A 14,920-nucleotide genomic window follows, 5' to 3' on the forward strand; every position below is an offset into this window, starting at 1 on the left:
TGGGGGGGGGGGGGGGGGGGGTGGGTCTTTTGCTTTTACACACTGAAAGAAATATTACAGAGCTTTATCACGACATCCTTGAAATAATATTGGCCAAACAAAGCAGTGGTTGATTGCAAAAACATCACCCCTCGCCGTCTGGCTTAGATACAAGCAGCCAAGTCAGAGAGCTTGACCACCCGATCCTCGTCTCTGCTATTCTGGCCTGAAATCTCCACAGATTAACAAGCTAGTTGTGTCACAATCATATGTATTTCAATAAGAATGCGAAATATTGATGCCATACGTCTATAACAGGATACAACTTTAACTGTCTAAATTAAAACATTTTTAGGATCGAATCCCTGTGAAGTGGACGGCTCCATAGTGTCTTCAGTCTCTGAAGGTAGCCAACGAGAAGAGTGACATCTGGTCCTTTGGCATCACTATGTGGGAGATCTTCAGCATGGGTAGGTTTCTAAATCTGAAAATGCCCTTCTCGTCTTTTCAAAAGTTTTGTTTCTTGTAATGATTTGTTTGTTGACACCGCAATATTTCGGCTGTATGAGGGCGGCCTGAAAAAAATTATATGCCAGTGATTTATTTTATGAGCAACGACCCCAATTCATTATGTCGCCTCTTGCTAGGGATCTATATATTCTATTTTGAAAAGTGACTTAAGGATTTCAGTGGAATGGACAAACTGTTGCATTTGTACATATATACATGTTGAGTTTACTGAACGAACGTCAGTAACGTTCTTCATTTCCCGGTTTTGGTATTCAGTCAAAAGCTGATTACGAATACATCACCAGGTCCTGATACTGTGTGACGTACATGTATATGTACTCAGTAATCAGTATGTGGGTACCATATTATATTCTCTATGTACATTTTGCATTGTGCTCGAATGACTAAGACACGCCCATCTACATACTGCACAGGCAAGGCGCCCTACTCAGACATCCGTAGCAGAGATCTCGCTGTCAAAATCAGGAATGGTTTCCGGCTCCAGAGACCGGAATACGCCGAGGATATGTGAGTTGTTTTCTTCCGGTATCAGTCGGAGTTTAATATTGCCATTACCCAACGTTCTTGTACAGTGATATTTAGTGTGGCTAGTTACAGTAGGTAGAGGCTTTGACCCATTGGCAGTTACAGAAAGTTTGTTTCAAGTTAAAATACGGCTTTGGTTACATAAATGCCCAAATTTGATAATGCTTAACATAATGTCCTTAATCATACAGAGGCAAAGATTCCGCTTGAAACATGTAACTTTTCAAAATGTGTAGATCTGGACTTGAAATGGGTAAGGGACTGTTGAGTTCCTCGTATATTCTCCTGATTCTGGTCATTGATCTGGATCAGTAAAAGAATTGAAACGGACCAAATAACCGAAAAACTCATTTATAGACATCTTTTATTTTGAATTAAATAAGTGAATTGATGACGTTTAGTGATTGAATATATTTGGGGAAAGTTGGCCTTTTTAAAAAGCAAGATGGCCGCCAAAGTGGCCTTTTAAAACGGGACCAATGGCTTTCTTGAGTACCGAGAACATAATAATCACAACAAATCAAACTTGAGCAGAAAGTCCAACAAAATGTCCAACTATAGTGTAATGACACTGAGGCTGATTAAAATTATCATTTGGAACGATAATAACAGTTCGAACTAATTGAAAAAACGACGGGGAATTAGGGATTAACTGTTTCAAGTGAATCCATTTAGCACAGGAGTCCTACAGGATTAATTCATGTAATATTTGTAGTATGGTGAAATGTATATAATACGGTTTCCAGACTAATTCTATTACAGTACCTAATGAGGAATACGCCCCTTTTGTTATAAAGTTAGATGCATTGTTCGTTAAAAAGGATAGCTTTGCAAATCTACATTTGCAGATACAGTGTATTTCATCTTGCAGCCATCACAACATGATGAAAACTTGTTGGGAGCAGAGTCCCGATAGGAGGCCTACTTTTGCGGATGTTTGGGGAAAGCTCGAGGCATCGTTTGGCCTAAGACCCACTTCCGGGGATGTGTATTACTACGCCCGGTAGCCAGTTGACGAGAAGGCGCAGAATTACCTCCCTTTTATTGCTTCAACATTTAGCATTTTTTGTTTGAGTTTTAAATCTGCAGCGTTGTAACAAATTGATGTAATACTTTGCTTGACACAAGAGTGTATTTTAGTACCCCTGCTTATATGTACGATCCCATTTGTATTGCTGTACTGTTTATAATTACAAACATCTCCCAAGACACTGAACATTGAATCTTTGACATGATTCCATTCCATCGAATTACTCTTTAATGTACGATTCGCTTTGCTAGTATATCAAATTGAAATTGTCGAATTGAAATGGTCGAGGCTCTTAAAACATTTTTTAACCAGTTAACCCTTGTCGATTATTTTTTCGAGATTATATTGTACTTCGTGATACATGTTTTTTAAGCCTGCTGGAAAAAATGTAATTGCTAATATATTGTACCCCCTATACATTCTTCACTAGACATGCTGGATGATCTGGGTAAAAAGGGAATATATGTGTTGGTCAAAGCAGTTAAGTGGTTCTGTTCCTCCTTGCCTAGAAATACGTTTCTGTGCATTAAGAAATAGATAAGCAAGCACTGTCTTTTACCATAAATTGTCTTTATACCTCCTAAACAGAAACAGTTGAACATATGCAAAAATTGCAAATCCTCTATGAGCTCCTCTATGATTTGACAGACGATTGACTTTTTCTGTGCGCCGGTCATACACGCTATTAATATGATGTGTCAGTGAACTTGGGCGACTTTATGCTCTTTTTCGATTACGTTGAAAGCTTGTTTTTGCTACCCCACCTCAATTCGGGCAACTGTCATGCGAATATCGGTTGCTGTATGATTGTCATTTTAATTGTTTGACTGATTTATAATTGTGGTAAAGTTTCTCTTGGATGTCAGTCAAGGTGATCTTAATTATTACTAATTTTAGTTATTAATAAAATCATATACATGCAGAAAGTGTTACCTTCGTCTGAGAGTATACATGTATGTCTAGTTCACAAAGCCGTAGGATGTTTGCTATATGTCATGCACAAATATTGTGTTAATAAATCAATTGACAGTTTACGGATTTATTAACTTTATTGTGTCTATGGCTTCATGACCTTGCTGCAGTTCTCCAATACCACTGCTGTTTGGCAACTTGATGTCACCATACAATTTGCAGGTTTCATGTTTGTTCATGTTCCGTGTTTATGTTATAAAGGAATCTTCAGGCTGTTTGTTTTCATTCAACATTGTCATTTCGTTTTGGTTTTTAACATATGTGAGATTGTGAAGTCGCAGCTGACCGAAGTAACTGAAACGGACATAAAATATTCACGCAAAATGTCCGCCCAAATTGATATTTCTCAAATGCCCATGTCTCGACTGGCTCAAGTGCCAGCATAGTAATGACGGTGGTCTAATGTAACATACATTTGGTTTTACTTTAATTGATTTCGAATCACAGGTGGAACAGTTGATTAGCTCTCTTCATTTGAATTTATCTCGGGAACTTGGAGAGACACATATATTTTTTTGTTATGTACGCACATTGTTCGGAAGGACATGACGTGCACATATCCGCATGAATATACGCATCGGGCAGGTACTACTCTCCCGGAGACTATACACATTGTAACTGTTGCTGATTAGATATTGAATTCCTTGGTAGCTCTGTTGATTACGGCTGGTCACTTTAAAAATACTAGGCATAATATGAATACACATGTGGCATGAGTGACCTTTTCATACGCACAAGAAGTCTCTGTCAAAGGAAGATTCGACACCGCCGATTTGAACTGTTACAGTATTTTCTATATATAACGTCCTGTCAGCTAAACGTGGAAGGAAAGGCTAATGTGATGCAGGGATAAGACGTTCACCACTTTGTGAAAACAACGAGCCTGTCTGAAACTGGCAGGAATATATTTGTTTACATTTAAGTTGACGATTGGTTGTTTTTAATAGTCAAATTCTTACGTCACCCTGCATTATAGCATAAGCTTTTCGCCATTCCCCTTTACTATGTAGACACGGGCCACTGTGTCGTCCGAGGCGCCTGAATAAGCTGTGGGTAGTTGAGTGTTCGAAGATAAAAAATTAGCACAGTACATGTGGGTTTCACTAAACTGTTCAGCGTCTGATAAGATTTTCATCATACAAGAAGTTGACGCGCCGTCACTGAAGTAGCGTTCGAGGACGTTAAACCAAACTCACTCACTCAGTCACACACTCACTCACAGAGCAGTTTTATATTTTTCTGAGGAGTTTCATTTGAAATTACTGACAATGAATATTTTGGGTACATGTATTTTGAACATGCAGTAAGAAGTGTAAGAAGTGCAGTAAGAAATGTTCTTTTCCGTTTCGGCATATCTTCATGAAATATAATTCCATATAATATATATTGTTGAATAATTTCAAATCTCTTCACTAATACAATGACATGTATACGTTTCTATAAAAACGACATATGTTAAACTAATTTCAAATATGGGACAACATATACCTTAAAGATAACCAATGGTTAAGGCTAGCAGATAGCATGACTTCGTCTTTGAGTGATGTACGTGTAATTGCACTCTTCCACTAATTGCAATGGGTGCTAGGATACATGGCTGTCTTTATACATTTCATTCGCAACAGGACATCACATATTTTGTCTTAGAAATGTAGTTTGTCTTGGTAATGTTACGAAAATAATGTTCTTCAGATTATAACCTTTCAAGCAGGAAACGTAGCGAAATCACATCAACATCAAACACAAACAATTGCCAGATTGTATTTTTTTTCTAAATTGCTTCTGTTCATGGTTTCTTCAAAGTACACATTAGCAAATCTACACCAACACAAGACGGGCACGGGTAGCCCTGTCGTCTAAGGCGCAATTCTCTATGCACGCCAAGGATAAAAGATCGCGGGTTCGATGCCTGCTTCGCCCCGTTCATGTCTCCAGGTGTGTCAATACCATTTCCGTGCTAGTTGGCTTCACCAAAGTGGTTAATGTCTGATGTAACTCATCTTCCCGAGGCAAGGGAGTTAACTGACTATAAGAGTCCAGTTTCCATCCTTGCCGAACTAGGCTGGAATTTCCAGGCTCGATCGTAGCACCACCAGTGGCTATTACGAGTTATGTCCCTTCTTTGTTCCTCCTATTAACCAATCAGATTCTATTAACCTTGATTAAAAGCATGAAAGAATTTACAAAATATCTGTCTACGCCAAGTCGGCGTTCCACATCCTTCGCATATCCTGCAGTCGACCGACATCTGCACGTTGAAATTCCTGTTGTAAACGAACCGGATGTCTAGTTCGTTACGCGATTTTGATTGGACTATACACAGACTCGTTGGCCCAGCCAAAATGTAACTCCATAATTATAGCCCAGTTTGGCAAGGGTGGAAACTGGCCTTTATAGTCAGTTAACTCCCTTGCCTCGGGAAGATGGATGTAACTGGAATGCTGTTCAAAGCCGCGTTAAACACAACTTATTCCGTTTCCTGATTGCTTGTAAGAAGAGGTCAACCACAACAGATAGTACAACCAGCCAGGCTTGTTTTATTGATGAGACAGTATGTGGTTAAAGCTGGAAAAATAAAGTAGTGTGAGATACAGTCAAGTTCTACACACAATGAACTAGTACGCCATTACAAAGTAAATGGTGTAACTACTTATTTCTCTCAAGATATTGCAATTACAACTAACTGCGCTGCAATTTACTAATAGCCATGAATGAGTGATATAGAATGATGGGCTTATATACTCCATATAATCAAACATGTAAAACGTTCGGAAGTATATATTTGTTTATACACGTTATAAAATGAGTAGTCATACAGCAGTACCGAGCAAAATTAGAGAGTGCAACAATAAGTATAAGTCTAACCCTAACAGGGCCTCTGGCAAGCCGATGAGAAATGCATACTAAAGATACTCATAAATTCAGAGTCTTTATAACCAACTGACACTTTGTCACTGACAAATATACATCATAATGAATTCTAAGAGGTAGAAATATAGCATACAATGTACTTACAACACAGTGCGTGCTACATAACTGTATTTTCTTAGACATTTTATAAGAATGCGTTTTGTGCTTGTCCACATAGAGGAACAAAGGGCGATAACACACGAGGCTTAACTGCCTGTCGTTAAAACAAAAGACCGTTATAAATGACTAAAGGGAGGTAACTCTGCATCCCTTCAGATAAACAGCTCACAACTCACTTACTCACTTGAATGTGAATCGAAAGTTTTCGAATAGGTTTATAATTAATAATTTGAAACAGTCATTGGTGTAAGGTTGATGTTGGTGGTAGGTTGTCCATTTTACGAGTTTATGTCCAAATTTTGTTAGTTCCTTGACATTGCAAGTTTCCAAAACACAGCACCTTTTGTGGGATATGATTCTGAGGGTTTCCTGATGAAATCACAATGTTCGTTTTTCGCTGATATAGATGGTTATAAAGGTCCAACGAGAAGGTTTGCTTCATCACTCAATGCCAGTGTTCCATAACGTTAAATATGCCAAGATTGACACGACAACAGCGGTGTCAAGACATCGGACGCCTTCACGCTGTTCAGGGTTGAGAACGGTGCTACTGTTTTCATGACCATCAATAGCGTTTGGTCACAACCAAGACAGAGACAGAACAATAAAAGTAGAATACTGTAAAAATGTAGGGATTTGATTTGAGCCCAACGGGGCTTGATCTGAGGCCTGGTAGAGGGGAGTGGCCTGATCCTAGGCTTAACATATTCTAAACTAAACTTTTAAGCAATTGATTTGAGCCTGCTGGACCGGCACAACTCTCGCCTCCGTAATAGGTTCCTGTCTGCCAACCGGCATGACACACTATTGGAGTTAACAACCTATCAATCGATTGTGACACAGTGCGGCAACCTCAGCTGTCGTCCAGTCCGCGGTCAAATCCTGACAGCGATGCACCGACAGAACGGTATGCAGTGGATTACATTGTATCGAAACTGGCGTAATTAACAGTGGAGACCCTATTGTATTCTAGGATGAAAGTCGTTTAGGCATTGTCAACGCTGACGCCAGCGTTCGAATATAGCGCAGGCGCGGTGAACGCTTTGGTGACGGATGTGTCGTGGAAACCGATACGTGACCCTAGGACCGCCATTTGCCTGAATCATAGATCTTTCAGTTGTCGCCCAAGACGATGAAATGGGGTAACACCTAAACGTTAAAGAAGACAAGACCAAGTGCACCCAAGGACAACAACAGCAGCGGAACTCCCGACAGCCATTATCTAGACATGTTATTCCTATGGCCTTTGTCAGCAGTCTCATGAATTCCATGTACCAAAGGTGCAATGCAGTGGTGAGTACAAATGCTGATCGCGGATGCAACTGAAGTTCAAATTCATTCATGGTTCCTGTCAGTTCGGTTGTTTGTTTGTTTGTTTGTTGTTTAACGCCGCACTCAGCAATATTCAAGCTATATGACGGCGGTCTGTAATTAACCGAGTCTGGACCAGATTATCCAGTGATTCATATCATGATCATCGATCCACGCAAATGGGATCGATGACATGCATCAACCAAGTCAGCGAGCCTGACCACCCGATCCCGTTAGTCGCCTTTTACGACAAACATAGTCGCCTTTTACGGCAAGCATGGGTACTGAAGACCTATTCTACCCCGGAATCTTCACGGGTCGGTTCCAGTCAGATGAAAGTTTGCCCCCAGTTGTACAAAAGGGTTTATTGAAGTGTTAGAATAATGTGTGCCATGTGTCTTTCCCGCTAATTACACATTTCCATGCATCCTCTCTTATAAATAAACTAAAGTATTTTATTCTCAACTTCCTTTTCCTTTTCCGATTCAGTATATATTATAAGTTGTAGCAGGATCACAGGTGGTTGGGGCTTTATGCGTCCCGCATTAGGTTTTATTCCAGAGCCGTATGCTCACGTGACAAAGTACAGATAAACCTCCGCACAATCGAACAGCTGTTTTCTATCAATTTTGAATTTATTTTAATTCTTTCACCAATAGCAGATTATAACATGTTGGAAAGATAGATTCATTGCAGCGGAGGATGAATTTTGCTTCATCGCTGAACCAGACAACTCTCCTTTGCAGTTGAGGCCATACCCTGAGTTGTCAACACCAATGCAGCCGTTGTTGACGATGTTGTCGACTCAATATGACGCGTCGAACAGGACGTCGTGCTCGTAGACCAGCTGCTTTTAAACGGTTTCGTACGGTCTGGTCAGAGATTCTGCACAGTCCGGGTATTTATAATTAGGATGCGATTGAGGTGGGCGAGGTCGTCCTTTCACGTAGGTGGCGCAGTCGGATGTAGCGATCTTGGGCTGGGTGGTCTTTTGGTCATCCCGACCTTGGCCGACCACATGTTGACCCATGCTGTTGAACCCGATTCCATAGCCCTGTGATTGTGCTTGGCGCTACATTGAAAACCCTGGCTACAGCTGATCGGGACCCCCTGCCTTCAAGCGGCCTATGACGTTGTTTCTTTGCACTTCTGTTAATCTTGGGATGTTGTTGAACTGTCACGGTTCGATTGACGCAGTTACCAGGCATTCAAAAACCCTGCATTTTAATACTGTTCATAGTGCTGCCGGTCGCGCAGTTTCCATGTCCTTGTTGTGATCATTTTGATCCGTGAAATTTGTCACTGACACTATAACACATTTAACCTCTTCATTTTGCACCTCTTGGTCAGCTAATTTTGCTTTATGGCCGCATTGCGTTTCCCTTTTTTAAAGAGTAAACATATGTAAAAAGGTTTAATGTCACTGCTTTAACACGTGCTTTGAAGATGACATGTATTGAAATATGATCATAACTGATTTTGTGTTGCCTATCTTCGTCGTGCCAGGACCCGCTGAAGATGGGTTCGAATTATCAGATTGGAACTGATTATGATTACTGACGCGGTAAACGTCGACGACCTGCGTCAAATGGTTCATACGTTACATGAAGCTGACACGCCGTCATTGTACCGACACACTGTTAAAAGCAGCATTACATTCATCCCATTTAAACTCTGAAATGAAGGGGGTGGTCGGGTAGCCTGGTGGTTAAAGCGTTCGCTCGTCACACCGAAGACCCGGGTTCGATTCCCGACATGGGTACAATGTTTGAAGCCCATTTCTGGTGTGCCCCGCCGTGATATTGCTGGAATATTGCTAAAAGCGGCGTAAAACCATACCCACTCACCACTCGCTGAAATGAAAGATTATATAATGCTTATATGCCAGTGACGACTCAACCAATTTGTCATGTAAACTAGACGTAACCAGGCATTAGGCATACCTGGGAATACACAAAAAAAAGATCTGGATCATATATATTTGTGGAGATATTTTTTATGAAATTGTGCGCTCAGTATTCACTACAACAAAAAATATCCCCCAAAATATTCATGATCCCGACATTTTTTTGTTCAGCAATGGTGAGCTAATTACGATGGCTCAATGTAGGACTGCCTGTTACGGTGGTTACATGGGTGCATTTATGGTTCGATGTCAGCCAACATGATGTCGACAGCAATGTGTATCACCAAAATATATATATCCGTTTTAATTTGTTGACAATGTTACATAACGATCACATGAAATATATGTGTTGAACCTGCAAAAGAATACCAATCCTTTGGTTTTCGAGATAATATTAACATTAGTTATCGTTTTATTCAATGTTATCTTAAAGCAACAGAATGCGAAATCAGGTCACAAACAAAGCTTGTTATCAGGTCCGCCGGATACAGATAGGTCAACTTGTTTCGACGGGTCATCTGGACATATGCATAGCTATGGCGAGTGTAATTTCTAGTGACACGTTATCACAATGTGACCCATAGAAATATCTTCAGATAAATATTGCATATACCACAAAGTATGATTTTAATTACACACACAAAAATATAGTTGTAAAGTATAGTCTTAATTAGAATAGAGTTAATTTTGAACCTATATTGCTATGCTTGTACGAGGCGACTTAACAGATATTGTTGTCTGGCTCGGTGACTTGGTTGATTGTGTGTTATCGTACCCCGATGACGTTGGGCGTTGCTCAGAATACCAATCACTGGGATTCTCAGTATATATCGATGTGGTATTCAAACAAACCGACATGGTAACGTAGTTATTAATATTGTTTTATGTCAACGAAAATACTGTCATCCCGTTTTATTACTATGTATAAAAATATTTATACCTCCATGTCAGAATGTCAAGATCTGATTGGTTCAAGTGATCTTAATAAAATACGATGTATCCCACCAGCGCGAGGAATACAATTTTTGAGAGGAAGGAGAAATCCCTTATACCCCGCTTCGCATTTTTTTCGTTTCGAGTTGACGAAAGTCACGTGACATAGCATGGTGTTTTATGCCTCGAGCTCGTTGAGTGAAGGCTAACTCGGGACTCCATGTGCCCCTTGTGATCATGCTGCAATGAATCTATCTTTCCGACATGTTATAATCTGCTTTTGGTGAAAGAATTAAAATAAATTCAAAATTGATAGAAAACAGCTGTTCGATTGTGCGGAGGTTTATCTGTACTTTTTTATTAAGCATACGGCTCTGGAATAAAACCTAATGCGGGACGCATAAAGCCCCAACCACCCCTCGTGACCCTGCTACAACTTATAATATATACTGAATAGGAAAAGGAAAAGGAAGTCGAGAATAAAATACTTTAGTTTATTTTTAAGAGAGGATGCATGCAAATGTGTAATTAGCGGGAAAGAAACATGGCACACATTATTCTAACACTTCAATAAACGCTTTTGAACAATTGGAGGCAAACTTTCATCTGACTGGAACCGACCCGTGAAGATTCCGGGGAAGAATAGGTCTTCAGTACCCATGCTTGCCGTAAAAGGCGACTATGTTTGTCGTAAAAGGCGACTAACGGGATCGGGTGGTCAGGCTCGCTGACTTGGTTGATGCATGTCATCGATCCCATTTGCGTGGATCGATGATCATGATATGAATCACTGGATAATCTGGCCCAGACTCGATTATTTACAGACCGCCGTCATATAGCTTGAATATTGCTGAGTGCGGCGTTAAACAACAAACAAACAAACAACCAACCGAACTGACAGGAACCATAAATGAATTTGAGCTTCAGTTGCATCCGCGATCAGCATTTGTAATCACCACTGCATTACACCTTTGGTACATGGAATTCATGAGACTACTGACAAAGGCCATAGGGATAACATGTCTAGATATTGGCAGCCGGGAGTTCCGCTGCAGTTGTTGTCCTTGGGTGCACTTGGTCTTGTCTTCTTTGTAGTTCAGCCATAAATGTTCTAGGGGATTAAAAACCGGATTGAGTGCTGAACACGTGTAGCGCTAGCAGTATAGGGTCTTGCATTATCCCGTTGGAAGGTGTGTTGTTGGTGTCGATCAATCATTAGGACAACCTGGGGTCGAAGGGCCTGGTCGAAACAACGTTTAGGTGTTACCCCATTTAATCGTCTTGGGCAAATATTCTGGAGGACAACTGGAAGGTCTATGATTCAGGCCAATGGCGGCCCTAGGGTCACGTATCGGTATCCACGACACATCCGTCACCAAAGCGTTCACCGCGCCTGCGCCATATTCGAACGCTGCCATCAGCGTTGACAATGCCTAAACGACTTTCATCCTAGAATACAATCAGGTCTCCATTGTTGATGACGCCAGTTTCGATACAACGTTATCCACTGCATACCGATCTGTCGGTGCCTCGGTGTCAGGATTTGACGGCGGACTGGACGATAGCTGAAGTTGCTGCACTGTGTCACAATCGACAACCAACGGTGGTACAAGAGTATATATATATATATATGTTGTATATATATATATATATATATATATATAGGGTCAGGCTATATATATATATATACAACATATAATATACAATGCATATCAAGATGGTAACAAGCCTAAAATAAATAGAAATTAAGCAAATAAAATAATAATAATAATAATAATCATCATCATCATCATCATCAAAAGAAATAAAATTAGACACCTTAACGCAATAATGAGTTCAAATGTACGATGAATCTGGACAGATGTTTCAAAGTGGATATATTTTTAGGTGATAACGTTTTACACAATTTACACATATTTGGCCAGATATAACAATTCTGTTGGAAGTCGTTGTTTGAGAAGTGCTTCACACCTACAAAGATAGTGAAATTCGTCTCCAACAGCAGATGAATTGCATAGTGTGCAGACACGGTCTTCTCTCAGTAACCCTCTCCATCGGCCGGTTTAAATGGGCAAATGATGATTGGATGTGCGAAATTGTAAAATTGGCAAGTAGATAGTTTTCGGAAGTAAAAGAAATTTTGGTAATTCTTTTAAATGTTGGTAGTATAAACCTTTTGAACTTGATAAAATACATTCTCGCCACTGTTGAATTGCCGGCTGGCAGACAGAAACCCATTGCGGAGGCGATAGTTGTGCCGATGTAGCAGGCTAATATCAATCGCTGAAAAGTTCATATTAGAATATGTTGAGCCTAGGATCAAGTCCCTCCCCTCTACCAGGCCTCAGATCACGCCCCGTTGGGCTCAAATCAATTCCCTACATTTTAACAGTATTTTACTTTTATTGTTCTGTCTCTGTCTTGGTTGTGACCAAACGCTATTGATGGTCATGAAAACAGTAGCACCGTTCTCAACCCTGAACGGCGTGAAGGCGTCCGATGTCTTGATAGGGCTATTCTCGTGTCAATCTTGGCATATTTAACGTTATGGAACACTGGCATTGAGTGATGAAGCAAACTTTCTCGTTGGACCTTTATAACCCTCTATAACAGCGAAAAACGAACATTGTGATCTTATCGGGAATCCCTCAGAATCATATCCCACACCAGGTGTTTTGGAAACTTGCAATGTCAAGGAACTAACAAAATTTGGACATAAACTCGTAAAATGGACAACCTACCACCAACATCAACATTATACCATTGCCTGTTTCAAATTATTAATTCTAAACCTATTCGAAAACTTTCGATTCACATTCAAGTGAGTAAGTGAGTTGTGAGCTGTTTATCTGAAGGGATGCAGGGTTACCTCCCTTTAGTCTTTTATGACGGTCTTTTGTTTTAGCGACAGGCAGTTAAGCCTCGTGTGTTATCGCCCTTTGTTCCTCTATGTGGTCAAGCACAAAACGCGTTCTTATAAAATGTCCAAGAAAATACAGTTATGTAGCACGCACTGTGTTGTAACTACATTGTATGCTATATTTCTCCCTCTTAGAATTCATTATGATGTATATTTGTCAGTGACAAAGTGTCAGTTGGTTATAAAGACTCTGAATTTATGAGTATCTTCAGTATGCATTTCTCATCGGCTTGCCAGAGGCCCCGTTAGATGAGGTGAGGTGAAATGGGGTTTAACGTCGCGTCAAAGATTATTGCATTTATATAGCGACGTGCATGCACGTGTGTGTGTGACTGCTTGTACTAGTCCGGACTGATGCCGATTTATAGTGCTAGCACACTGAGATACCATGCCGCAGTTTAAAATGAATACCCCACCCAGACACAGTATACTGACTCCGAGCCGACCAGTACTTGTTTTAGCCCTTTAATGCCGAGCGCCAGACAGGGTAACAACAGGTACCATCTTTTACCGTCTTTTGGTATGACGCGATCGGGGATCGAACCCCGGAGCTTCCGCTCTCCGGGCGGACGCTCCCCTGTTAGGATTAGACTAATACTTATTGTTGCTCTCTCTAATTTTGCTCGGTACTGCTGCATGACTACTCATTTTTTAACGTGTATAAACAAATATATACGTCCGAACGTTTTACATGTTTGATTACATGGAGTATATAAGCCCATCATTCGATATCACTCATTCATGGCTATTAGTAAAGTGCAGCGCAGTTAGTTGTAATTGCAATATCTTGAGAGAAATAAGTAGTTACACCATTTACTTTGTAATGGCGTACTAGTTCATTGTGTGTAGAACTTGACTTTATCTCACACTACTTTATTTTTCCAGCTTTTACCACATACTGTCTCATCAATAAAACAAGCCTGGTTGGTTGTACTATCTGTTGTGGTTGACCTCTTCTTACAAGCAATCAGGAAACGGAATTAAGTTGTGTTTAACGCGGCTTTGAACAGCATACCAGTTTTATCCATCTTCCCGAGGCAAGCGAGTTAACTGACTATAAAGACCAGGTTCCACCCTCGCCGAACTGGGCGGTAATTATGGAGTTACATTTTGGCTGGGCCAACGAGTCCAATCAAAATCGCGTAACGAACTAGACATCCGGTTCGTTAACAACAGGAATTTCAACGTGCAGATTTCGGTCGACTGAAGGATATGCGAAGCATGTGTACCGCCGACTTGGCGTAGACAGATATTTTGTAAATTCTTTCATGCTTTTAATCAAGGTTAATAGAATCTGATTGGTTAATAGGAGGAACAAAGAAGGGACATAACTCGTAATAGCCACTGGTGGTGCTACGATCGAGCCTGGAAATTCCAGCCTCGTTCGGCAAGGGTGGAAACTGGACTCTTATAGTCAGTTAACTCCCTTGCCTCGGGAAGATGAGTTACATCAGACATTAACCACTTTGGTGAAGCCATCGAGCGCGGATATGGTATTGACACACCTGGAGACATGATCGGGGCGAAACAGGATTCGAACCCTCGATCTTTGGTCGCTGGCGTGCATAGCGAATTGCGCCTTAGACGACAGGGATACCCGTGCCCGTCTAGTGTCGGGGAAGATTTGCTAATGTGTACGTTGAAAAAAAACATAAACAGAAGCAAAATTAAATCTGGCAATTGTTTGTGTTTGATGTTGATGTGATTTCGCTATGGTTCCTTCTTTAAATATTATTATCTGAAGAACTTCCTGTTGATGTCCTGTTGCGAATGAAATTTTTCA

General features: G+C 40.6%; 2 protein-coding genes across 4 annotated transcripts in view; both read left to right on the forward strand.

Moving 5' to 3' along the window:
- LOC124130860 (angiopoietin-1 receptor-like) overlaps positions 1-14,920 on the forward strand; it is a 226,133-nt gene that overhangs the window by 29,486 nt on the left and 181,727 nt on the right. The gene's annotated exons all lie outside the window — the stretch shown is intronic.
- On the forward strand, positions 62-2,149 carry LOC124127121 (cytoplasmic tyrosine-protein kinase BMX-like). Its single transcript, XM_046490575.2, has 3 exons — positions 62-449; positions 924-1,017; positions 1,907-2,149. The coding sequence occupies exons 1-3, from the start codon at positions 428-430 to the stop codon at positions 2,040-2,042; spliced, it is 252 nt and encodes an 83-aa protein (XP_046346531.2). The 5' UTR covers positions 62-427; the 3' UTR covers positions 2,043-2,149.

Source organism: Haliotis rufescens, unplaced genomic scaffold, assembly GCF_023055435.1.
Source record: "Haliotis rufescens isolate VD_foot unplaced genomic scaffold, xgHalRufe1.0.p SCAF_10, whole genome shotgun sequence".
NCBI lineage: Eukaryota > Metazoa > Mollusca > Gastropoda > Lepetellida > Haliotidae > Haliotis > Haliotis rufescens.

Coding starts and splice junctions, on each gene's coding strand:
- LOC124127121 (XM_046490575.2), top strand. CDS start 428: ATGTGGGAGATCTTCAGCATGG. Junction 450..923: donor GTGGGAGATCTTCAGCATGG/GTAGGTTTCTAA, acceptor CATACTGCACAG/GCAAGGCGCCCTACTCAGAC. Junction 1,018..1,906: donor CCGGAATACGCCGAGGATAT/GTGAGTTGTTTT, acceptor TTCATCTTGCAG/CCATCACAACATGATGAAAA.